Consider the following 25,348-nt stretch of genomic DNA (forward strand, 5'->3'; position numbering starts at 1 on the left):
TAACAAAAGCAGCTTAAGAGAGGTTTGTTCTGGCTCGAAGTTTGAGTGTACAGTCCTCACTGGGGAAGGCTTGGCAGCAAGGAGGGACATGAGGCTTCTGGTCATGTCACATACAACCAGGAAGCAAGGAGAAATGAACTGTGGTGCTCTCCTAGCTCTCCTTCTTATCCACCCCAACCCTAACTGTAAGATGGTGCTGCGACAGCTAGGCTGGCTCTTCCCACCTCAGTGAACCTAATCTAGAAGCTCCCGCCCCAGTCACACCCAGCGCCTTGTCAGGTCAACAGGTGGCAGCCCATACCTGCAATCACAGCACTCAAGAGGCAGGGCAGACAGATCTCTGAGTCTGAGGCCAGCTGGTTGACAAAGGAAGTTCTAGAACAGCCAGGGCTACACAAAGAAACCCTGTCTCAAAACAAAAATGAACAAACAAACAAACAAAAAACAGTCAAGTTGTCAATTAAGAATAATTCAGTGGCGTCTGGAAAATGGTTAGGGACACTGGCTGCTCTAGAAGAGGACCCAAGTTCAATTCCCAGCACTTACATGGTAGTTCACAACCACCTGTAACTCCAGTTTCAGAGGATCCCACACCCTCCAAAGGCATCATGCTCATACATGATGCAGGCAAAACACCCATACACATAATAAAATTTTAAAATAAGAGTAACTACAACTGCCAATAGCTGACTATTCTTTGGGAGAAAAAAAAGGACCTCAGTATATGATGTATACAGAAATCTATAGTGCACACAAGCACAGTATTTTAGTTATTTTTCTACTGCTATGAAAAGATGCCATGACCAAGGCAACTTATAAAAGGAACCATTTAATTTGGGGTCCTAGAGTTCCAGAGAGTTAGAACCCATGACCACCATGATGAGGAGCACGGCAACAGCAGAGAGGCATGGCACTGAAGCAGGAGCTGAGAGCTTACATCTGGTCCACAGCATGAGGCAGAGAAAGCTAATCTCAGAGCCCACCTCAGTGACTCCCCCTCCAGTAAGACCACACCTTCTAATCCTCCCCAAACAGTTCTGCCAACTAAAGAGCAAGCATTTGAATAAATGAACCTGAATATAAGCATTCTCATTCCAACCACTGCAGGTAAATGATAGATAAATAATTACTGTTCTTATACAATTGTCTCTTAGAGACTAACGTTTGTCTTTTATAATATTTTAGGGTTTTTTTGAAATATAGTCTTTGTTTAAAAAGAGACTAGAACATGTCAGAAAGTCTTACCTTGGAAGCTTCATGAGTCCCACAGTGAAGAGTGCTCCGCGTGCAGCATACAGTTCATCCCCAGACACCTTAGGGAATGAATTTGAGAAAGAGCAACAGGTATGCAGTAACTCGTTTTTAAATACGTTAATATGTGCTTTTTTTAAAAAAAAATCTGCTTTATTGCAAAATCAGGATTGAAAACAGCATGTAGAGTCTTGATGATTCAAGTGTCCAACTTAATCTAGAAGATTCTTATGTCTTCCTCTGCAATAGATAAAGCAACAGAAATGTTTGCTGCTATTATGAGCAGCCATCCCTTTGGTCTGGTGCAATCCATGAATATTGTCAGCCAGATCAGATTCTTCACTATAACAGCTGGTTCCATTTCAGATTGTGTTCCAGAGACATGACAGCAAAGAAACAGCTGTACACTTTGCACTACTGAGACAAAACTGTGCTTCAAATGAATAACACAGACATCACTGTACTGTATAACACCAGTGCTTCCAAGTGTAAACACTGCCAAAATGAACCTGAACTAGACACCACCTCAGATGTGACCAACCAGCACCTAACAAGCACTAAAGGAGCATCCTCTGGATGGGCTAAATAATGAAGAACACTTTGAGCTGGGCCATTTCGTGCCACACAATGAGAAATTCACGTGTGGAAACAGCATAAGTATTTGTTGGGAACCATGAAATGCAGCCTACTCACGTTAATGCACAGATACTCTAGAACAGTTTAATCAGAACACACTCCTAATATTAGCCATCAATCAACTCCTAACAGATCAAGGATGAAACTTGAACTGCAAAGTTGGAAACTGCAGAGAGCACTTGATGCTGTGCAGGGGGCTTGGAGATATCACTGCTGCCTGCACTTGACGTGCCAGAGTCAAAGCCTCCTCTTACTGAATTACACCTCCCATGAAGGGTCTCAGCCCTGTCTAGCTGCACAGGTGAACCCAAGCAGCCATATTCAGCAACAGAGGGAGAAAGTTTCGTATAGCTCTGGGGTCCCGAGAACTTCAGAATACTAATGTTCCATCGCTTTGATGGGTATAATTTAAGCTAAGTGCAGATACTACTCTTCCAACCAACAACAGGATTATGGTCACATAAACTTATCATCAAAAATATGTTTAGCAGCCAGGTATGGTGGTGCTGCCTTTAATCCCAGCACACAAGAGGCAGAGGCAGGGAGTTTTTCAACTCTGTGAGTTCAAGGCCAGCCTGGTCTACAAACTGAGTCCAAGACAGCCAGGGCAGTGTTACACAGAGAAACCCTGTATTAATAAATGGAAGAGAAAAAAAATCTCATGACACTGTTAGCATGCTGTGGGTTAATTTGAAACACTCCTGGTCTCCTGGGCAGATCTCATCATCCTGTCCTAACTCAGGCCCAGCTCAGACTGAGCTCAGAAGACAGAACTAAGTCTGAGGGGAGAGAAACAGTGCTGTTCTCCTCTCTTTATGGCGTCTTGTAGTGTCCAATGGGATGCCCACTGCCACAGCCTAAGTAAGAAGGGCTTTTCCAGGTGGAGTCTCCAGGCCTGCAGCATGGCCCTCAAGTGCCCCTCACTCCTGACACCACCCCTGTCTGCTAAGTGGGGACAGAACCTGAGCCTCACTCCAACCAGGTAAGTGTGGTACCACTGGGCTGTGCCGTCCTCTCCCTAACCCTGGCTCTCCCTGCTCTCCCTCCACCAATTTTCCACTTTTTACTAGCAGTCTCCTTAATTCCACAACCACAGTATGACAAAGGACATCTGTTATTTAAAAAAAAAGATAGCAGGTATAATATGATATAATATTACTCATACATGCATGCGAAACACCAACACACAAATGGATGCAGTCTGTCTAAAGTGAGAGACTGAGATTGCCTCCCAAAATGCAAAACAAGGACATCCAGTCTCGCAGAGGCTCTGTCCATTGCAACCAAGCAAGAAAAAGGCATAGCCATTCATAAAATGAAATAATTCGACTTTCTTTATGCACCAACTACACAGTCATCCACGGAGATCATATGCGATGCTGGGGTGGTGGGGGACTGGAGAGAGCAAGATACTCTTGCAAAGATTCTGGGTTCAGTTCCCAGCACCCACATGTCAGCTCACAATCATGTATAACTCCACTCCTTTGAGATTTGATGCCCTGTACTGACCTGTGCGAGCACAGTACTTGGGTGACTCATACAAGCATGTGAAACACCAACACACAAATGGATGCAGTTTTGTTTGTTTAAGTATGAGAAGAACCAGAAGACATTAAAACCGTGTGTGAACTTAGGCTGCACAAGGCAAGGTCAGTACACACTCCGGCAGCCTGCTCACTGACAGGGAGCCGCAGAAACTCAAGATAAAGGATGATACTAGGCACGGCATCCATGCCTGTTCTATAAAAAGTGTGAAACTGGGAGTGAACCTAACAAAACTCAAAGACTTTTTCAGAATGAAAACTGTGGAATGGTGGCAAAAGAAACCCAAGACGACCTAAAATGAGACACACAGTGCACATGAGTCAGATCCTCAGTGGTAGAAGTTTCCAGAATTTACCCACAGATTGTACACAGTCTCTACCAGACCATTTTCCAGGCATTGTCAAACCAATTTAGAAATTGATATGGAAATTCAAAGGACAACATAGGCAGAATAGTCTTGAAAATGAAGATGAGAGTTAGAGGGTTAACATGGCCTGACTTCAAGTTAAAGCTGACAGCGTGGATATGTGCTGATCAGTAGAGCATCAGTCAGTGTGAATAGCTGAGTCTTGACAAAAGGGAAAATTCTGTGGAAAACGTACTTTCAAAAAACGGTGCCAGGCATGGCATTACGTGGTTTTAACTCCAGCTCTCAAGAGACAGGCTCTCAAGAGACAGAGGCAGGTGTATCATTGTAAATTCAAGGCCAGGCTTGTATACACAGAGAGTTCCAGGACAGCTTTGGCTACATAGAGAAACCTTGTCTCAAAAAAACAAAAACAAACAAAAACCGATGCTGGAACCACTGGCTTCTCATCCATGAAGAGTGAAAGTTCTGTCAGTGCCATGACTAGCCCATCATCTCAGCTTGGTGGAAGGCTGAAGTGAATGGTCGAGCAGACCCCCACACGTGCGCATACATCCCACACATGCTACACTCTACACATACTACATGTGCATACAGCACACATAATACTACTCTTGTACACACTACATACACAACACATTAAGGCACCGCATACACATATACTACTTCACAAACTTTTGAGATGAGGCCTAGAATTGGCTGTGTGGGCCAGGCTGGCCTCGGCAAAGAGTTCTGCCGGCCTCTGCCTCCCAAGTGTTGAGGTTAAAGCCTGCCATCACATTCACCCAAACACATACAACTTTATAATTGCATTCCAAACATTTGGGAATGCCTTTTTTCATAAAAACATGTAGTTTTAGTAAGCCAAAGTTGGCCTATTGAGTGTATACTTCAAAACTATGTGTATGTTTAGGCCAAGCATTGTGTTAAACTGAAAAGAACTCTTAAGCAAACAGATCTGGGTCCAAAACTCAGCTGTCCATTCTGAACCCTCAGTTCCTAAACTATAGAGCATCATGGGTAATTATCATTTCACAGAACTGCCTCCTGATTAGGTAAGCTAGTGTATGCAAAGCCCCCACTTCTGTTAGACACAGAGCAGAAGGGGGCAGGGACAGTAGCTGTAAAGTGTTGGTTATGACAGCAGCTCACTAGACCTGAGTAACGGCAGGGACAAGACAGTGTTTCTGTCTTCAAGACTTTTTCAGTGTAGAGGGAATTTTCCAGCCATCCCTCTTGATACCAGCAGTGCCCTACCAGCAGTGCCCTTGACAATCCCTGTTTGTCCTAGAATCCCTCTTCCAGGATAGAAGCTAGTCTTTGTTGATGCTTGGTACGATGTGTTTTTACAGACACCATCACACACACACTCATGCACACACCCATAATGGAACTATGGAATTGCTGGTGTTTGTCTTGTACGGACAGCTAGGTGCAGCTCCAGGTTTGTCTACTTCAATACTGTCTATCATGCATTGCTCCAGCACTTCCTGCAGTTACCAGACTTCACTGGGCAGTCTATGAGAGAAGCATGAAAAGTACTTTACAACCAGGCAAACTGGTGCTCACCAAAATCTCAGCACTAGGAGATAGACACAAGGATTAGAGTTAAGGGTCATCATCAGCTACATACCTGAAGGCCAGCCTGTGCAACACAGGACCTTGTCTAAAAATAAAAGCCCTCGCTGTTGAAGCCTGAATTTGGCCCCTAGAACCCACAGTGGAAGGACAGACCTGACTCTTAAGCATAGTCTTCTGAGCCCCACCCCCAAACACACACACACAAAAATTATGCACACAAAAGATTTTTTTAAAGTAAAAAATTTTAGAAGATAAATTGTGTGAATTCTTTGTGTAACTGTATTAGTTGGAAAGACTTGTTTTCCCTGGAACTGGAGCTACAGACCATTTGAGAGCTTCAGTGTGGATGCTGGCCCTCTGGAAGAGCAACCAGCACTTGTAACCTCTTAGCCATGTCTTCAGCCCAACATCTGGGATTCTTAATCCAGAGGCAACAATTCACAAAGCAGGACCTTTGCCTGGAATTCTGTCCACTGCTACCCAGAAGAATGTGCCTAAAAAGAGAATTCTTTGTGCTGGGACTGTGTTCAATTCTACTAGCTATCCACACTGTAAAGCCGGAAAAGGACCCAGGCACAAGCTGCAAAGCCAGGGTAGTCACTTTGCTTCTGACCTGTCTGAGCCTCTGTGCAGAAGGAATTGTTGCTGCAGGCACAGTTTGTACATCATAAAGGTAGCAGTTAAGGAAAAGTCTAGTATTACTAGTCAGGTCATATGGCTATGATTCTTAGTGGGAAATAGGAATTGCACAATATGTCCCATCAGCCAAGGAGAAGGCTTCGAGCATTAAGCACATGCAGCAAAAGGCAGAGACCAACTTGGGACACACAAAGCTCTCAGTAGAAAATGTTGTGTTGCCATTGAAAAGGATCTTACACCAGCTAATGCCTCTTTTACTTTCTTGATAAAACAGAATCGAGAGCTGAATGAAATAGCCATGCTTTCAAAGACACCTGCGATGGATTGGTTTGTCTCCTTCTACTGATGAGGTAGGCTACTATGCAAGAGCTTCCCAGAGCCTGATCCTTCCTAATGTGGAGCCTCATGAGGAAATGTTGAGCCTCTTCCTCACAAATCAGTTGTGTTGAGTGTATCCACTGGGGGTTCTTCTCGTGACATCCTCTGCTGTCCATTTTAAATAGCTCACACCAAAAGAACCCAAACATTTCTTCCTTGAATGACATTGAGTCCACCTCTGAGGTCACTCAACAGTCTGTAACGAACCATATAGACCTACCTGAGCTTGGCAGCATGCCTGTAGTCCTAGTGCTGGGGAAGCTGAGGCAGGAGGATTAGAGTTTGAGGTCAGCCTGGTCAGAGATAGCAAGTTCAGTAGATAAAGAAGCCTGCAGCCAAACCTGACAACCTGAAGATGCCCAGATGAACTGGTTCTGGTAAGTTGACCACTGCCCTCCACGTATGTCACCTCCACCCCATAAATAAATAAATGCAAAATAAATTATTTTTTTAAATACTGTTGGGCTGGGTTCCAGATCTAAGAATTAAGGAAACTCACTGCTTTCATTTTCCTTTTCTTTTTTTAAACTTAAATTGTTTTTAAATTGTGGCCAGTCAGGGCTGTGCCTTTAAAAGGATCAATGGCTCAGCAGGTGAAAGCACTTGCTGCTCTTGCAGAAAGCCTGAGTTGGGTTCCCAGCATCCACATGGCAGATCATAAGTCTCTAACCCCAGTTCAGGATGATCTGACACCCTCTTCTGGCTTCTACAAGCACTGCACACATGTGTACACAGACACATAGGGCAAACACTCATAAATATAAAATTTAAATATATCAAAAAGTTGCCAGGGTTTTTATCTGATATACTTTTATATTTCCTGTGAATAGTATCAAAATTTGACCCCAAAGGTCCTATATTTCATGTAGAAATAATATAAAACCAAACTGAGACTGTTCAAGAAAATGGTTTTTAATAATGTGTCATTTTGAGCTGGGTACGATAGCACATCCTTTAATCCCAGGTCTTGCAAAGCAGAGGTAGGTGGAGCTCTATGACTTTGAGCTGGTCTATACAGCAAGCTCCAGGCCAGCCAGGACTGAACGATGAAACTTTGTCTCAAACAAACAAACAAACAAACCAAAAACAAAAAACAAAAAAATACTGTTTTACATCCTAATTACCCATTATAGTAAAGAAAATATAGTAAAGCACAGACTCATTTTAATGCCAATAACCATAAGCCAAAGCATCCTTTTGTTTTATTAGGTTGTGGACTATGTCTTTGGCTGATACAACAGAAGCACACACAAATGAGCATTTCCCCAGTCTGGCACTAGGAAGCAACAAGAGGTCTGCAGAAGGCAAGCGTAGCCCTGGCACTGGCAGCCTGTCACAGAACAGCCGGGCTTCCAATGGGAGCGTGGATTACAGCAGGTCCCAGTGCTCCTGCACAAGCCTGACTTCTCACTATGACTACTCAGAAGACTTTCTCTCTGAGTGCTCTGAGGCAGCCATCAGCAGATATCAGTCAGAGCAGCCTCTGGCGAAACAAAAGGAGAAAAGAAAGTCTAATTCTTGTAAATTTCCCCAGCCTAAAGGTAAGAAGCCAGGCTTCCCAGCCCGGCTGCAGCACTGGTCACAGTGCAGTCTTTGTTTAACGCTGGTATCCTGTAGTGACCACAATCAGTTACATGTGTGTGTTCCTGAATATATATGGGTGAGATTTTGGAAGGAACTGGAAACAGAAAAACTAAGGAAATCATAAAATAACAAGAAACTGTAGTCTCTTCCCCACAGAGCTGACCCGCTCCCCAAGCCTGCTAGTAGGGAGAGTTCTGTTTTAGTTAACAGGTGCTCATCACAGGTACTCAGTACACAGGTACTCAGTACTTGGTTTCACCAGCTTTTTGCCATTGGTCTCAGCTAAAGAATCAAAATTTGAACTGTCAATGAAATGCCTTGTCTTGACCCCAAGAAGACAGTCTCCCAAGCCTGGTGAGGATGTTGAGTCTTTCAGAACCAAAATCACTGTTAGCCTTTTCCTTGTGGCCTTTTGTTTTGTTTTCTTAGTTTTTTTGAGATGAGATTGCACTGTATAACAACGCTGACTAGCCTAAAACTCCCTTAGTAGACCAGGCTGGCCTTGAACTCCTAGAAATATGCCTGTCTCTGCCTCCGGAGTGCAAGAATTAAAGGCTTATGCTTTCAGTGCCCAACTGAAGGCGTTATCTGAGGTTCACTCCTCTCAAAACTGACTTTAGCTTCTGTCAAGTTGACATAAAACTACCCAGAACAATGGTTTTTAACATAACTTGATGTGTTAGAATTTCATTGCTGTGAAGAGACGCCATGACCAAGGCAAGTCTTATTAAAAATAATAATAATAATAGGGCCGGTTTACATTTTCAGAGGTTCAGTCCGTTGTCATCAAGGTGGGAGCATGAAAGCAGGCCTGGTACTAGAAGAGCTGAGAGTTCTGCATCTTCATCTGAAGACAACCAGGAGGAAACTGATTCCACACTGGGCAGAACTTAAGCCTAAGAGACCTCAAAGCCCATCTACACAATGACACACTTTCTCCAACAAGGCCACACCTCCTAATAGTGCCACTTCCTATTGGCTAAGCATATTCTAACCACTAGTGTTCTGGTCTCATTTAGTCCAGGCTATCCTTGAACTCATAATCCTCTGCCTCTACCTCCCCAGTATTAGCACACAGAAATGTGCCTCCACACCTGGCGTGATTTTTAGAGTAACTTTTATAGCAGATATCTAAACACAGGCTTTAGACTTCAAAAAGAAGTCGTTTTTAATCTATTCTGTGTTATTTACTTCATGGCTTTCCAACCTTGGATGACTTAAAATAAATCTCCAGACATAAAGTAGATGCAACTGGACCGAAGAGCTGTGTCTGTGAGACAGCTATGTGTGGAGTGCCTAGCCTGCAGCAGGCACATCCAGTGAGCCTTAGGTGTGTACTGGGGGGTCGCTACACGTGTGCCTATTTACATGCCTCTGTGCACTGCTGGTAACAACCTGCATTATCTGTTCACTCAGGCCAGAAGGACATCTCAGCTGAGAAAAAGCACATCTGGAATGCTTCATTTTTCAGTTCTCAAATCCAAACAGTTGCCAAGAGAAGAGACACCATGACACATCGGATCCTGTCAGCCAGGCTTCATAAAATCAAGGAGCTGAAGAACGAGCTGGCAGACATACATCGGAAGTTGGAAGCCACTGTCATAGAAAACCAATTTCTGAAGCAGCTTCAGCTTAGGCACCTGAAAGCCATAGGGAAATATGTGAACTCTCAGGACAATCTACCTCAAATTACAGTTAAGCACCAGAATGAGGTGAAGAACCTTCGACAGCTCCTCCGGAAATCCCAGGAGAAGGAGCGAGCTGTGTCCAGGAAACTTCGAGAAACCGACAGCGAGTTACTGAGGACCAAAGACACCTTGCAAGCCCTGCAGAGACTCTCAGAAGACAAAAACCTTGCAGAGAGAGAAGAACTGACTCACAGGTTGACCGATCTTACAGCCAAAATGGAAGCAAATGATAAAAAAATACAGGTTTGTGTCTCAGAAGTTCCAGTATTGGTAAAGGAGCAGTCAGCCATGGGCTGTGACCCAGTTCACCACAGGGAGTAGCTGTGTTCAGTAGAGAGTGGGGGAGGGGGCTGGAAGGAGGAGCACAAGTGTCAGAGCTGGGAGTCTGCCCTGGAGTGAGCAAGAGTGCTCTCTCTCCAGCAAGAGTGCTCCCCAGCAAGAGTGCTCCCCAGCAAGAGTGTTCTCTCTCCAGCCTGACTGGAGGTAGCTGGCCAGATGGCCACATGGGCATGTCCTGTGAGCCAGAGGTCTACAGTGTGTTGTGGGAATCTTCCTTTGAAATGAACACCTGCTTTCAGCTCCTAGTGAAAGGCCTCCTCCTCTTGCCAGAGGATTGTGTCTGCCTGTCTATCTGCCCAGCCCCTTGGCTTGTATTGTCTCTCCTCAGTCTGACAGGTTAGACTTGTTTCCACAGTTTTAGTTATTTAAAAATAATGTTTCCCTGGGAAGAAGAAAGAAAAGGGGAAGAAAAGGGAAGAGAACAGAGAGAAGGGGAAAGAGAGGGAGGGGAGAAGGGGAAAGGAGAGAAGAAAGGGAGGAGAGAGGGAAGGAAGAGGGAAGGGAGGGAAGGAGCAGAGAAGAGAAGGAGGAGGGGAATGGAAAGAATGGAATTAAGTATCTGAAGAGGGAACAGACCCTGGTTGTCCAAAGCCGGGGGATTTCACTAACAGGGACGATGGGGGAGCAGGCACTGGCCACACAGGGCCCTGCCTGTTTTATATGATCTTCATGGACATAAATACAAGTGGACCGTTCAATTCTCTGATACTTGATGGTGATAAATATTTTCTGATAAGCATTCGATGGCTTTGCCTGCATCTTCATGATATTATTTGTTATGAAATATAGTGTTGCGAGGGGGAACCTGGGGGCCACGCCAAGGAGTCCCCTGAGAAATCACACTATGCAACAGATCTGGTACAAGGCAGTTTATTTGGGGGAAGGGAGGAGAGTGGGGACCTGGAGAAGGGGTAGAGGCAGACATGTAGACAGGCAGATAGGCAGGAGCAGAGCCATGAGGGCAGAGAAGAGGAACAGAGAAGGACAGAAAGGAAAGAGACCAGCAGGAGCACTGGGGACAGAGAGAGCTGGAGCCACACCTGAGGCACCTGATGGCAGACGATGACATAGGCCTGCTAGGACCCTGGGAGTGTGAGCTCTGCTAGGTCCCAGGGAGTGTGAGCCCCTGCTAGGTCCTTAGGAGCAGCTTAGTGGAATGGTCTTTAAACTAACACAATTCTGCAGGAAAAAAATCCTTTACTATACAAGAAAATTGTCTTCCATAGAGTAGGTGGTAGGCACCAACAATACCGGTAGCCCCTGTTGCACTGCTACAGCTAACTCTCAGCACCTGGGTACTGGTGCATCTGGCAGACTTACCCAGCATGTCTGCTCTCCCATCTTACAGTCCACCACTGTGGAGAGCAGCATGAAGCCCATTACAGCCTTCCTGTCTGCTCTCTAGGGACCCCTGTCCTTGTGGCCTGTACCGAGGCTGAGCCCTTCCTCTAGGGAAAGGAGCCAGAAGATTTACCATCTACAAAGACAACAGAGCAACGCATTTGGGTCCCACTGTTATGTATGCCCTGGTTGTACTTGCTGGGTTTTCAGGGTGCATTTGAATATCTGTTACCAGTGTCCAGGGTTTGTAAAAAACATTGGGGCACTGGGCTGGAAAGACTTATTTACTCTCTAGACCTGAAAGCTGGGGCTTTTGGGCTATGTTTCCTTTTATAATAAATGTAGCTTGTTTCATCACAGTCAAGTTTCATGAGGACACACTGGCTACAGAGTAGTTGAAATATATACTGTTTTCAGAACTTGGAAAAACAGCTGCGGCTGAACAATCGGTCCTTTACTCGGCAGTTGGCCAAAGAAAATCGGAAGACGTTAGCAGCCCAAACAGCGACAAAGACTCTGCAGGCAGACGTGCAACAGCTACAACAGAAGCTTAAGGTATCTCCCCCAAGACAGTCTGTCCCAAACACCGGGTTATTTACACATATTATTTCTTCAGGTTGTTTCTTCAGACCGTTGTGAGCAGATGCAGGATCTGTAGTTAGCAGAGAGTGAACAGCCCAGCCACTGTGCATTGCGATTAGAAAAATTCACTGTCTTCACAAGGCTGCTTGTTTCATTGTCATTTCACAACAGTAAACAGGAGTACATTCTGACAGCAACATTTTAATGCAACTCAGAATATGCTTTTAAACTTAGAAGTCAAAGCATGGTAATAGTCAGAATATATTTCGATAGCCCATAATTTATTTAAGGTCTTACTTGTGACTTGAGGTATAGACCAGTCCTGATTCATCTGCACGGTAAGCATGGCCACAGATTCAAACCAAACAGATGCAAAACAAATAGTTTGATTTGCACATCCAGGTGTGGTGGAGACAGGGGGATCAGTAGTTGAAAGTCACCCTTGGCTATAGAGCAATTTTGAGACCAGCCTAGGCTATGTGGGACTGTCTCAAAAAATAATAGGGCTAGCATAGTAAAGGGGCTTGCTGCCAAGCCTTACACCCTGAGTTAGAACCCTGTGACCCACATGGTCAAAGGAGAAAACCAACTCCCCCAAGTGGTCCTCTAACCTCCACATGTATACAATGGCATGCATGCAGAAGAGCTGTACACGCTGGACCACCTTAGAGGAGGATGCAGAACAAACTATATGCTGGTTAGTAACATAAGAAAACAGCCGGCTATGGTGACTAACAGTCTTGGCACATGTAAGGCTGAAGCAGGAGGGTCATGGGTTCAAGGCCACAGCTGAGCTAGATAGGAAGATCTAAGCCAACTGGGCTATTTAGTGAGATTCTGTGTCTACACATACACACACACACACACACACACACACACACAAGAATGTGCAGAAGACAGAGCAAAAGGGCTGGCTGTAGAACCATACCTGGGGCCACAGAACTGTTGTGTGTCATTATACAGCAGGGTTGAATATTTTAAAAAATCCTGAAAAGTCCCTGAAAATACAAACTAAGAGTTAAAAAAGAACCAGCTATGTATTCCACTGATGGTATAAGGTAGTCATGGGGAAAAGCCACTTCAAGTGACTTAGCACAGTAATTTCAGGTAATTCCAGCCAGTCACCTGCTAAGAACTGAATAACTAATAACTTCACACACAAATGTGAATGGTTTCAGAAATGACATACAGAGGGGAGTGAGTAATACGGTGCTTTGAAAACACTGTGAATAATGTTGGTGCCCTTCAGAACAGGGTTCTAGGGATATGGTAAAAAGAAAATACACAAGTAAGACAAGGTTAAATAAAAGTCCACAGTCCTGATTTTGATCTAAGGTGGAAATATGACTTCACAACTTTTTTTTTTTGGTTTTCCGAGACAGGGTTTCTCTGTGTAGCCCGGGCTGTCCTGGAACTCACTCTGTAGACCAGGCTGGCCTTGAACTCAGAAATCCACCTACCTCTGCCTCCCAAGTGCTGGGATTAAAGGTGTGTGCCACCACTGCCCGGCTGACATATTTTATTTTAAAAGCTAAATATTTCCAATGTGACTGAGAACAGTGGATGCCTCTAATGTCCACTGGTTCAAAGAGAAACACACCATCTTAAAGAAGTCATACCAGAGAAACTGTCACCTTGCAGGAACATGCAGAACTAGTTCTTACTGGCCAAAAATGATCAAAAAAGATAGTCAGGCATGATGCATACTCCTGTAATGCCAGCACTCCAGAAGCTGAGACAGGAGAATTCAAGGCAAGGACCGCCTAAGATCTATAGCAAGACCCTGACTCAAAAATTAGTAATATAAATAAAGGGAGACATATGAGAGTAGAATGGGATGAATATGATGCTCAAAACATTATATATGTGTATATATGTGTATGTATGTATATATATTATATATGTATATATGTGAATTATGTATGTTATATATGTATATGTGTGTATTATATACTATGTTATATATGTATATGTGTATATATTATGTATGTTATATATGTGTATATATGTGTGTATGTATAGTAGATATGTATATGTGTGTATGTATGCATGTTATATATGTATGTGTATATTGTATATGTATATATGTATATTATATGTGTATATATCATATATGTATTCATGTTATATGTGTATATGTGTATATTATATATGTGTGTGTGTATTATGTATGTATATGTGTGTATATTATATATGTGTATGTATATTATATATGTATATGTATGTATATGTTTATATATATGACATTGTCAAAGAATAGTATTTTTAAAATTTTTTATTTTATTTATTTGAGTACACTATAGCTGTCTGAAGACACACCAGAAGAGGGCATCAGATTCTATTACAGATGGTTATGAGCCACCATGTAGTTGCTGGGAATTGAACTCAGGACCTCTGGAAGAGCAGTCAGTGCTTTTAACTGCTGAGCCATCTCTCCAGCCCCAAAGAATAGTATTTTTATATAAAGAAAAGGAATAAAGAATGTGTAGTTCTTAGATAAAACGCTTCACCTGGAGAAATGGCTCTGCAGTTGGGAGCATTTGTCTTGAAGATGGGCTTAGATCCATGTAACAGGCTAGGAGCCCCATGCACACCTACAAACTCAGCTCTGAGGGAGACAGGGACAAGAGAATTGCAGGGGCTCGCTGGTTTCCAGCCCAGAAAACAGGAGTCTCGGGTTCAGGGAGAGACTCTGCCTCAAAGTGATAGGCAGAGGTGCTTGAGGAGAGCCATCCTGGTGGGTCTGAGTTGTCGTTGTCGATTGAGTATGGGGGTGCTTGTGGGGAGCCATCCTGGTGAGTCTGAGTTGTCATTGTTGATTATGGGGGTGCTTGAGGGGAGCCATCCTGGTGGGTCTGAGTTGGTGTTGAATGTGGAGTTTAGAATGTGCTCTGCTCTAGGCCACTCCAGGTTGTACAGCACAGGGGTTTCAGGCTGTGCCTCAGTCTGGCTGATGCCACTTTACTAAGCAAAAGTTAAGCATGTGCCATCACACAGAGAATGATGACACTTACTCCCACAAATCAACTTTAGGTGAGGAGCACATGGGCATGGGCATAATAACATCAGGTCATGAGACACAGGAGACCAATGAAGGGCACAAAAGCCTCACCATAATGAGGGGTACAGTAGTCAGTGGAACCCCAAAAATGAAGGACATCTGCCCTCCACCCACTGGCTGCCCATCAAGAGATGACAAAAGTCCTGTCCGTCACTTTCCTTTGGGGCTTCAGTTGAACACTATCTACAGATTCCCATCGATTGACACATCCCTCTCAAATTATGTCCACCTGTCCACCCAGCCCTCCAGACACAGACCTGGTCCTGTGTCTTGGTGGTGGCTTGCCTCTGCCATGACATGTGGTTCTGCAGCTTGACTCTGCAAGCCTCCAGCTGGTCTCTTCCTGGATTCGCTAATATGCAACCACCTGTAGTGACTGACTGTCAACCTCTGTATTAGCTCTGTCTTTGCCTTCTTAAGATTTCTGCACTCGTGTGTGTGTGTGTGTGTGTGTGTGTGTGTGTGTGTGTGTACAGATCAATACTTCATGCCTTCCTCTATCTATCTCTACCTTATTTTGAGACAGGGTTTCTCACTGAACCTGGAGCTTGGCAATTTGTCTAGACTGGTTTGGCCAACAAGCTCCAGGATCCTCTATCTCTGCTTCGCTAGGGTTACAGGCTGTGTCACTGTGCCTGACTTTGCATGTGTATATGTGTATGTACACATGTATACACATGTTTGAAGTGTAATGTGTGACCTGAGAATTAATTCTAGTAATTAAGACTGCAAAAAGAACCCATGATTGTCAGCAGGCATGCTATCCAGAGTAATATAGATAATGTGGTAGACCACAGAACAAAGATAATGTAGCTTGTGAAGTTATCAGTAGCTAATAAATTCTGACACAGACTTTCCTGTTCTGTTCTAATGGAGTGTGGGCTTGTTGGTAGGTTATTTCTGCACTGGTGAAATGAGCCAGTTCAAGCCAGATTAGATTATATGAAAGGCAGATTTATTGGGAAGGTTCTCTAAGGTGAGTTCACTGGCCCCAAGGACTGAGGCCAGGGGAGTCACCATGGGGGGCAGAGGTAGGAAAAGGGGTAGGAAAGAATGCACACAGAGAAAGAAGGGGAGGAGGGAGGGAGGGAGAGAGCACTGCACAAAATGCCTGGATTATATAAAGAGGAGCCTCTGGTGTAACCGCCCGAGCTGCCCCACATTCGGGGGTCACTTTATAATGACCCATTCTGCTGTTCCGGTCCGAGGGTCAGGGTCTAGCAAGAGAGAGTGGGGGCAAGAGACGCGAAGAATGGAGACAAGACAGGGAGTCTGATCAAGTCTCGGTTATTGAAAGGAAATCCTGGGTATTTATACCCTTTACCACGTGCCTTGCCCTCGTGGACAAGCACAGCTGAAGGCACTACGTCATGTGCCTTGCAGCGTGGATATCACGTGCGCCTAGCTAGCAGTGAGGAGACCACGTGCACCTAGCTGCTGGCGGCACTAAACAGCAAAACAAGATATGTGAGAAAAACAAGATGTTTATCAGAGTGTGCTCAGCTGTTGCGGGCTGTTGAAAACAAGTCTCTTGTCAGGGTATATGGCTCGAGATGGCTACAAAGATGATAGCCGCTTTTGGCTAGAAGTCGGCTCCTAACACTCTGGAGGAAGGGCAGCCCAGCTCCTGGGCTAGAAAGTTCAGGGTTGAGGGCAGGATATGCCAGGTAGGGACTGAAGGATGCTGGGAGAACCTGGAGGCCAGGTCTGCTTTGATATATAAAATATGCACCTCAGTCCCTTGTCCTGGGGTCTGAAACCAAACACTCATGACCCTCAGACACTACCAGTGGCGATCACTGGGAATTCTTCCTGTGTTTAGGATCACCTCCCAACTGTAGATAGAATCTCTTATAAACATCACCTGTCAATAAAAAAAGCTATGGCCAATGAACTGAGGCAGGAAGTAAGAGATGGAACATCCAGAAGGCATAGAAAGAAATCTGGGAAATAGAGGCACAAGGGATTTCCCACAAAACACTGGGGAGATGGATGTAAACTAGCAGGTAACTGAACTCAAGGTAGGATAAAGGGGAGATTTGTCCCAGGAACCCTGAGGAGATGTAAGAAGACAAGGAGGGGAAAACAGCCACAAAGCTGAACCCAGGTTAGCATAAAAAGGAAAACAAGTTAAGAGCAAGTCAGAGAACAAGTCGAAGGTTATGGCCTAGGCATTTCTTAATAAATAATTAGTCTCAGAGTTGTCATTCTGGGAGCATGGGCTGGGAGGAAAAGCAGGATGTATTTTTTACACCCACCAGAGCAAGTCATCTGGGCAAATGAGTTGGGCTTGTAGGCTTCTCCACTATAGTCATCCTTGATAATGAACCAAGGGCAACAGAATAGAAAACTTAAGGGTGTTATATTCTAGACCATTCTCATTATTATGTTGCATAAAATTACTTTCAGGCACTAGAGAGATAGCTCAGGGGTTAAGAGCACTGGCTGCTCTTCCAGAGGTCCAGAGTTCAATTCCCAGCAACCACATGGTAGCTGACAACCATCTGTAATGGGATCTGATGCCCTCTTCTGTCATGAAGGTATACATGCAGATACAGCACTCATACATAAAATAAATTACAAAATCATTTCTAAAAATATTTTTTAAAATTACTTTCAAACATCAATGACTTAAGAAATGACATTAATTTTGTTTACAGATCTGTAGTTTAGGCAGGACTTGTCAGACAGCACATCTGTGTCCCTCCTGGCTTGAGTAAGGATGGTTCACAGTCTGAAAGATAAACAGCCCAGAAGGCTCACTCCTGTGTGTGCAGCTAGTGCCAGTTAACAGCTCAGACCCTAGGTTGTTGGTGGAACTCGCATGTCAAGGCCTTCCTCACAGATCAGTGACTGAGAGAAAAAGGATGGAGGTGCGGGAGAGGGAAGACATGCCACTCTGCCCGTATGAACTAGCCTCAAAGTCACAGAGCCTCTCAGCTGCCTCCTTCCATGAGTTGAGACAGATAGTAAACTCCTGCTGTGGAAGAGCTTAGGGACCAGAAATCAGGCCAATTTCAGGACACTATAATCTACCACATAAACCCAAGTTCCCAGGACATCTGTTTCTGTACATTAGCCTCATTTCCAGAGTCATCTCTACAAATGAAAGCCCATCACTGAAGTATGGGATTAACTATGCAGATGGATGTCAGCTTCCACAGCTCCCAAGTGAGATGCTGGGGCCTGGGCTTACAGGCAAGCCCCAGGGAGCACCAAAAAACACATCCTTAGTTGATGGGATTCCGTGTGAGCTCATGATAAACTTCACTGTAAATTCATCCATGAGCCCTTGTCCTCTGTGGTCTGTTGCAGGTTATGTGATCACACTGTGAACCCCAAGATTGTGTTATGGTATGGCTCAGCCATTAGCACACACCTTTAATCTCAAACAATGAAGGTAAAGTTAGTTTGTAGAAGGAAGCACCCGTGTTTGAAAGTGGTGTCTAATTGAGTGGCAGACAGCGTGACGAATCAGATTTGACAGAATAGATCTACTTGAGAGAGCAATGCAGAGAGGGGCTCAGTCTTACTGGGACAGCCCTACAGAGACAGACTGCGAGAGACCTCACTAGACACAGACAAAGACACAATGAACCAGTGAATGAGAAGGAGCCAGAAGATAGCCAGTTTGAATAAGATTGGAAAGGAGTTTGAGCCAGAACAGGTAAGTTGACCAGCCAGCTAGAATTCAGAACAAGCTAGAAAGGGAGAGCTTATTCAGCAGTAAGTTGTAGAAGCTGAAAACATTCTAGGTATAGATAAGATTGAATAGAAGCTAAAAAGCTTCCAGGGCTAGGCCTAGGTTAGCAGACGGAGACGATAGATCTCAGAGAGGGCAGTTATATCGGGTGAATAAAAGTTATTTTAACAGTGTTCCATCTTTCTTTTTCTCTTGATTAACACACACCAGTATCCTGGATTGTGTTACAAACTGTTAACTTAGCCCCCTTGGGCCCAGCCCAACCTCTGTTCTGTGCCCAAAGGAGCTTCTCCCTCATGTTGCTCCCTTCCTTCCCCACTCAGCCCCGCATCAGCTTATCTGCGACCACTGCATCCGCTGCTGAGCTAAATCTCATACCAAACCAAAGACAGACTAAACTTCCCAGCAACCAAAACATGTGCCCTTGTAAACACTGAACTATCAAAAGCAGTGTGAGGGACAATCAGGCTAGGGCTGGAGAGACAGCTCAGCTGCTGTGGGCACTTGCTGCTCTTGCAGAGGAGTCAGGTTTGGCTCCCAGCACCCATGTGGCAACTCACAACCATCTTAACTGGCTCTAGATCTGGTACCTTCTGCCCTCCATGGACTCAGGCTGTTACAGCTGTAAACTGTTGGCACATCTAGTCTCTGAGCTAAATGTTAAATTATGACAAAGCAGGAAAGGGCAATATGGACCATAATACTTTGTTTCTGGAAATATATATTCTAGAAAAGATATTTCTCACCCACGTCCATACATCTCAAAATAAAACATTATGATTAAATAGAGCATAAAAAATAAAAGAGGAGGGAGGGAGAGGGATGGCTCAGCTCTGTTCTTTCAGAGGTCCTGAGTTCAACCCTCAGCACCCACATGGTGGCTCACAACCATCTGTAATAGGATCCAATGCCCTCTTCTGGTGTATCTGAAGACAGCAACAGTGTACTTACATAAAACAAGTAAATCTTTTTTAAAAAAAGATAAAGGACTGGGATGATTCCTGAAAGGTTAGCAGCTGCTCTTGCAGAGGACCCAGATTCAACCCAGCACCCACATGAAGTTCACACCATCTCTATCTGCACTTCCGGGGATCTAATGCCCTCTTCTGACCTCTGCAGACACCAGGCTCACATGTGGTGCCAGTGAAATGACCTCAGAGACAGAGGTGAAGCCCAGCAGGCCAGCAGGCTTGTCTCCATGTATAACATCAGGACTACATCCGGTTCTTAGTCCTTTTCTTACCCCCACCCCCAACAAGTTAAGACCTTCAAAGCTTTTGTTTTGCCATGATTTAAAGCCATTATTGTTGGGGTTGAAAGCAGAGCAGAGGCCTTGTCGTTGTCAGTCTTACCCACCTCTATGCACTACCTGAGTGAAGGGGGCCAAGATAAAGGGCTTGATCTCTGCTGTCCAGTACTGTGGTCACTAGGTATGGCCAGAGAGACTGAGGACTGGATTTTTATTTTATTTCACTTCTCCATTACAGCATGTGACCAGTGACTTCCTCTGAAATTGATCTTTTAAGTCTAGGTTTATAAAGCAATTGTTCCTGGGAAACTGACAAGATGCTCTTTTTAGGAGAAGGATCGTGAGCTGGAAATCAAAAACATCTACACTAATCGAATACTGAAAAATTTACATGATAAGGAAGATTACCCGAAAGGTATGTTTTAGTCCCTTCTGCTCAAAATCTATTTTTAATCATCTGCGAGTATTTTCCTAACTTATATAGGCAGAACAGTGGCACTTGTAACAGTCCCTTGACTGGGCACTGGCATGCATTTTGTGACTGGAATAATGGAGCTGATACTGTCACAAAGAACCAGCAACACTCTTGCTCTCACTGGGCTCAGTCCCTCCTGCTCCACCTCAGGTGAAGAAGACAAAATGACTGCCCACTGGAGCTCTCTAAGGAGATCTGAAAGCCAGTGTACAGCTTCTGAACAGGAAAGTTGTCTGAGGTACATTTTATAACACGTGTCTACGTCAGCCTTCAGGGTCAGTGGATTTAGGCCAACACTTACAGCCATGTAACTATCACTCTGGTCAAAAGAGCATCTCCCACCCTACACACCCCCACACCTGATTATAATCCTGAGCAACACCCACCAGACAAAACAGTGTGACTGTCATGGACATGAGACTGTTTTGGCAGTCACATCTCTTGTTCACGTCACAGACAATCTCCTCACCAGGCCTCTGGAGCTCTGGCATGGTGTGGCAGTGGCTTGGTCTCTCACAAAGTCAATAAAACAACTATGCTGCCTGGTCCTAGCATCTACCGGGTTCCCCTTAACACTGTGAGGCTCATGACCTCTGAGACCGAGGCTAAGACAGATGAAGGAAAGGTAGGAAAGAGAACCCTGACCATGTGTTGCCTGTTTAGAACACTCCTGTACAGGGTGTCGTTTAGTGTGCACTTGAGAACAGTAAAGCTGCTGAATACAAAATGTTTCTCACATATAATCTACCTATTTAACAGTTTGTTCAACAAAATCAGTACAAGCAGACAAGAAAAGTTTGCCATTTGTAAATATGAGACACCAGGAAACCCAAAAGTCAGATGTCCCATTTTGGATAACTAAGGTATGAGAACTCTGAAATCTTGCATTGTCTAAAAAATATCTTAACAAAAAATAGATTGTCTGGCTGGATGTGGTGGTGCATACCTTTAGTCCCAGCTCTTGGGAGGTAGAGACAGGTGGATCTCTGTGAGTTCAAGGCCAGCATATTCTACAAAGTGAGTTCCAGAACAGCCAGGGCTATTACTCGAGAAATGGAGGGGTGGGGGGTAACTAAAAATAGTCACTCATATACAAAAAGCATTGATATTTATTCAAAATTATCTACACTTCAAAAATGTGCTTTTTACTGTTTTTATAAATTATAGGGTAAAAAGGCAAAAGGAAACATTGTTCATAAAGAAAAATCAACAGAAATAAACCATGATGTTTCTTACTATATGTGTAAACTACCAAAGCAAGAAGAGTCTAAGAGAAAATATGAAGGTAACTGAACAGCTTTAAAAAGTCTCCTTGGCTCACCTGCAATCTCAGCATGAGGCTGTAGACAGTGAGGCAAGGGAAGGGCCACAAGTCCAGGGCCCAGTCAACTGGCAAAGTCATGAATTATCTTGGAAGACACGAAGTCATAAGCTCTACAGCCAGGGCTCTTGGGGGTAGATCCAAGACAGAGAATATTCAAATGGGCTGCTTAGAGTATCTAAACCTAAGATCACCAAGCTAACTTTCCGCTCTTGAGAGCAGGTCAAAGCCAGATAATTCTGTGGGTGTAAGGAGGACCCTCACCCAGCCCAAGCTACAGCTGCCCGAACAAAGTCAACCCCCCAGGCCACAGGCAGGGCGGGGCCAAATCTCTAGCTGTCCTGGTTAGAGGAGTCTGGAGGAGAAAGGGATGGGGGTGGGCACATGGGTTGATCCTGATCTGTCTGCTGCTGGTGTGCAGCTGGGTTCTCCCATCATTCCCTGAGGCTCCCTTCACTGCCTGAGTCTCCACTGAATCTTCTGTTTACTAAACCACGTCCTCATTTTTGCACAGCAAATCTCACGGTCTTAAAGAACATGCCATCTCCTCGAGCTTCCTGGGGACAGGTGGCCACTGAGCAGATCTGTGCCTTCCATCTGGAATGTCACTCTTGTACCCAGACAGGTGATTAATAATTTTTACATAGGTAAAAAAAACTGTAGGTTATCGCTTTCCTTGAGAATCTTGAAGACTGGCCACATTGTTTTTATAGTTCACAGGTGAGTTAGGAACGGCAAGGCTGAGCAGGAGGTGAGCCAGCCAAAACTCCATGCATTTCCTCAGGCCTGACAGGAGCTGAGAGGACCTAGCAGGGCCAGACTCTTGCTGTGAAGTCAACTATGTTGAAATAGAAGTTTTGGCAGTGTCCCCCGTAAGGCCAATCACTGGGGGGTTGGGGGGACAGCTTCCTGGAAGGATCACCAATTGTGCATTTCCTGTGGCCAGTGTTCACTTAACTTTCCCACTTATTTTTAACCACATTTGGAAAATGTACTTGTTCATTTGACAAATTCTATTTGAGCACGCACTGTGGTGAGGCATTCATACACACATGTACACACACGCAAGCACACATGCACACATGTACGCACACATGTATACATGCACTCGTGCACTTGTGTACACACACATGCACACACACCAGCAGCAGCAGCAGCAGGAGGAACAAATGCAAATACCTTGAGCTCCTGTTCTAGTGTAGAATTCCCGGAAGGCCACTTGCCCAGAGCTGCCCAGAGCCCACAGCAGCATGCTGTCTCTCACCAACAGCTTCTCTCGAGTATCTGCAGTGTTTGAACTAAAGCATGCCTGCTGTATACACAGCCTTGCAACTCTGGTTGTGTAAGTTTGTTCCTAAAGATGAAAGAATGTTTTCACTTAAATTCTACTAGAAACTGCCAAACTACTGGAAAAACAAAAAACTAAATAAAAATAAATTGCTGATTTACACACACCCATCATTGGGCCATTTCCTCAGCTTCTATTGAAATGATTGCTGTTTGAATTGATGCTTAGCATGTTTTAATAGCCCCAAGACAAGATTCCCTTAGTATTTTGCATGAATAACCTGTTTATTTTCCTAATTCCCACTTATTTGGGATGGTTTAGGGAAGGTTAGCCATGCCCCCTTCTGTGTATTAGTGCACTGAGTATTTGCCACTTCTGCCATTTCAGTGTCTTGTCTAGACGTCTAGGGAGGTGTGTGAACATGCTATCCTGAAATGGGAATCCCCTGAGGTTTTTCTGGTTGGGACTGGTCTTATGGAGCAGGGGTGTCAAACCTAGAATCACACTCTCAGCCCTGAATCCATTCATTTTTTTGTATGGTGTGTGTAAGTGCAGTGAGCACATGGGTGGAGACCAGGCCAGGAGACCAGACCAAGACACCGTATCTTTCTCCACTACCCTGGGCCTCATTGCCCGGAGGCAGGGCTCTCACTGAGGGAAGCTCCCCTTTAGCCCAGCAGCAATGCTCAGGATCTGCCTGTGCTGGGGGCAGAGTCCCGCACAGCCATGAATTTGCTTTCTAGTGGGTGACAGGGGCAGGAACTCAGGCTCTCAGCTTGCACCGCGCTGGGAGTGGGGGTGAAGGAACCTCCTAAAATCCACTTGTTTGATGGAATGCTCCATCTTTCTAACGCAGATTTATCAAAGGAGGTCGAACACCCGAAACCACAAACCTCTCTGGAAACTCCTAGGAGGCCAAAAGAGAAAAAGGAAGACCAAGAAAAGAGAGCCATCCCAGCAGAAGCACAGCCAACTGCAAAGGGAAGCGAGGCCCCCAAGGACACCGAGGATGAGGCCATGGCCAGGGCGGCCGGCGATGCAGGCGATGCAGGCGATACCGGCGATGCGGGCGATGCTGGTGATGCGGGCGAAGTCGGCGAGGTGGTCGGGGCGCACGAGCTGCCCGGGGCGGACGAGGCGGAAGAGGTGCACGGTGCGGGGGAGGCCGGCGACAACGAGCACGGGCGCTGCCGGAGGAAGACCCCGCGGTCGCGGAAGCACTATTCCTTCACCGAGGCCACCGAGAACCTGCACCACGGGCTGCCCACCTCCTGCAGGCAGGTTTCCGGCAGCCCGCACTGCTGCTGCCGCCACGGCACAGGCAAGCACCGCAGCGAGCAGGAGCTGCGGCTGGAGCCTACCGGCTACGAGCCCTCGTTCGGCAAGGGGGCCAAGGCCAGGGCCAGAGCGACGGCGTTCCGCGACAGGAAGAGCAGCCTCATGGAGGAGCTGTTCGGAGCGGGCTTCGCGGGCAGGGCTGGCCCCAGCAAAGGCGAGGCAGTCAGCAAGTCCCCGCAGCCCGGGCTCCAGGCCTCGGCCAGCAACGCCTTCGGGGACTCCAAAGCCACAGTGGTGCGGTCCATCCAGGCCTCACCCACCGAAGCCAACAAGAAGACTGTTGTTTAAATGCAGCAGCCACCTGATACATTCTGGCTTATATACTAGTTATGTGCCTTTAATCTTTTTTACCATGTGAGGGCTTACATAGTGTCTGTTTTAGTATTTGGGTGGACTGTGGGTAATTTGGGTAATTTGCATGATATCTAATAAAAAAAATCCACTGTACCTTGGTCATATGGTAACATTTTAAATACAAATCTACATCTTTATTATGAAGGCGGAATATGCATGCCCACTCTTTTTAGGAAGATTGGATTTATTACATAGCCCGGAAATCTGGGACTCACAGCTCGTGATTGTTGGCCAGCCTAAGGCGCGTTAAGTTCTGTCAGCAAGACTGCTGGTCGTCACAACTGCATGGAAGAGGTACTACTGATCAGCAAGATGGCCAGCAGACACAAAGACAGTACAAGGATTCAGGCTTGGCCTCGTGAGACGTTGCTGGTGGTCTCTTGCTCAGCTGAGCTGAAGACATCTAAGTGGCCTGCCTTTGTGAGCCCCCCCCACCCCGTGCCTGTATAGAAGTCTATTATTTTGTTATTGTTGAGATTTATTATTTCTTTTTGCTACACAATGACCGTTTCTCTTAATCTTGTTGTAGAACAACTGTATGTTCAAGCTGGCTGCTCAGGTCTGATTCTAACAGTATTTTGTTGGACTATAAAGGGTCTGTATTCCCAGTCTACATTGTGTAACTTGC

At 45.2% G+C, this 25,348-nt stretch overlaps 1 protein-coding gene across 2 annotated transcripts; it reads left to right on the forward strand.

Moving 5' to 3' along the window:
* The first annotated feature begins 6,293 nt into the window (after positions 1 to 6,293).
* Positions 6,294 to 24,811, forward strand: Lca5l (lebercilin LCA5 like). Of its 2 annotated transcripts, XM_028752503.1 has the most exons (10): positions 6,294 to 6,369; positions 7,607 to 7,938; positions 9,398 to 9,912; positions 11,767 to 11,904; positions 20,275 to 20,359; positions 21,179 to 21,282; positions 21,587 to 21,704; positions 22,255 to 22,365; positions 23,885 to 24,165; positions 24,559 to 24,811. In XM_028752503.1, exons 1-10 carry the CDS (start codon positions 6,365 to 6,367, stop codon positions 24,652 to 24,654), a joined length of 1,785 nt encoding a protein of 594 aa, XP_028608336.1. In that variant the 5' UTR covers positions 6,294 to 6,364; the 3' UTR covers positions 24,655 to 24,811. The 2 variants fall into 2 exon arrangements, with proteins under 2 accessions (XP_028608336.1, XP_028608337.1); XM_028752504.1 differs by lacking the exon at positions 6,294 to 6,369 and having other exon boundaries at positions 7,608 to 7,938; positions 23,885 to 24,654.
* The last annotated feature ends 537 nt before the right edge of the window (positions 24,812 to 25,348 follow it).

Source organism: Grammomys surdaster, unplaced genomic scaffold (assembly GCF_004785775.1).
Source record: "Grammomys surdaster isolate TR1022 unplaced genomic scaffold, NIH_TR_1.0 125925, whole genome shotgun sequence".
In the NCBI taxonomy this organism is placed as follows: Eukaryota; Metazoa; Chordata; class Mammalia; order Rodentia; family Muridae; genus Grammomys; species Grammomys surdaster.

Coding starts and splice junctions, on each gene's coding strand:
- Lca5l (XM_028752504.1), top strand. CDS start 7,617: ATGTCTTTGGCTGATACAACAGAAGCACACACAAATGAGCATTTCCCC. Junction 11,905..20,274: donor AGCTACAACAGAAGCTTAAG/GTATCTCCCCCA, acceptor TGCTCTTTTTAG/GAGAAGGATCGTGAGCTGGA. Junction 21,705..22,254: donor GTCTAAGAGAAAATATGAAG/GTAACTGAACAG, acceptor ATTTTTGCACAG/CAAATCTCACGGTCTTAAAG.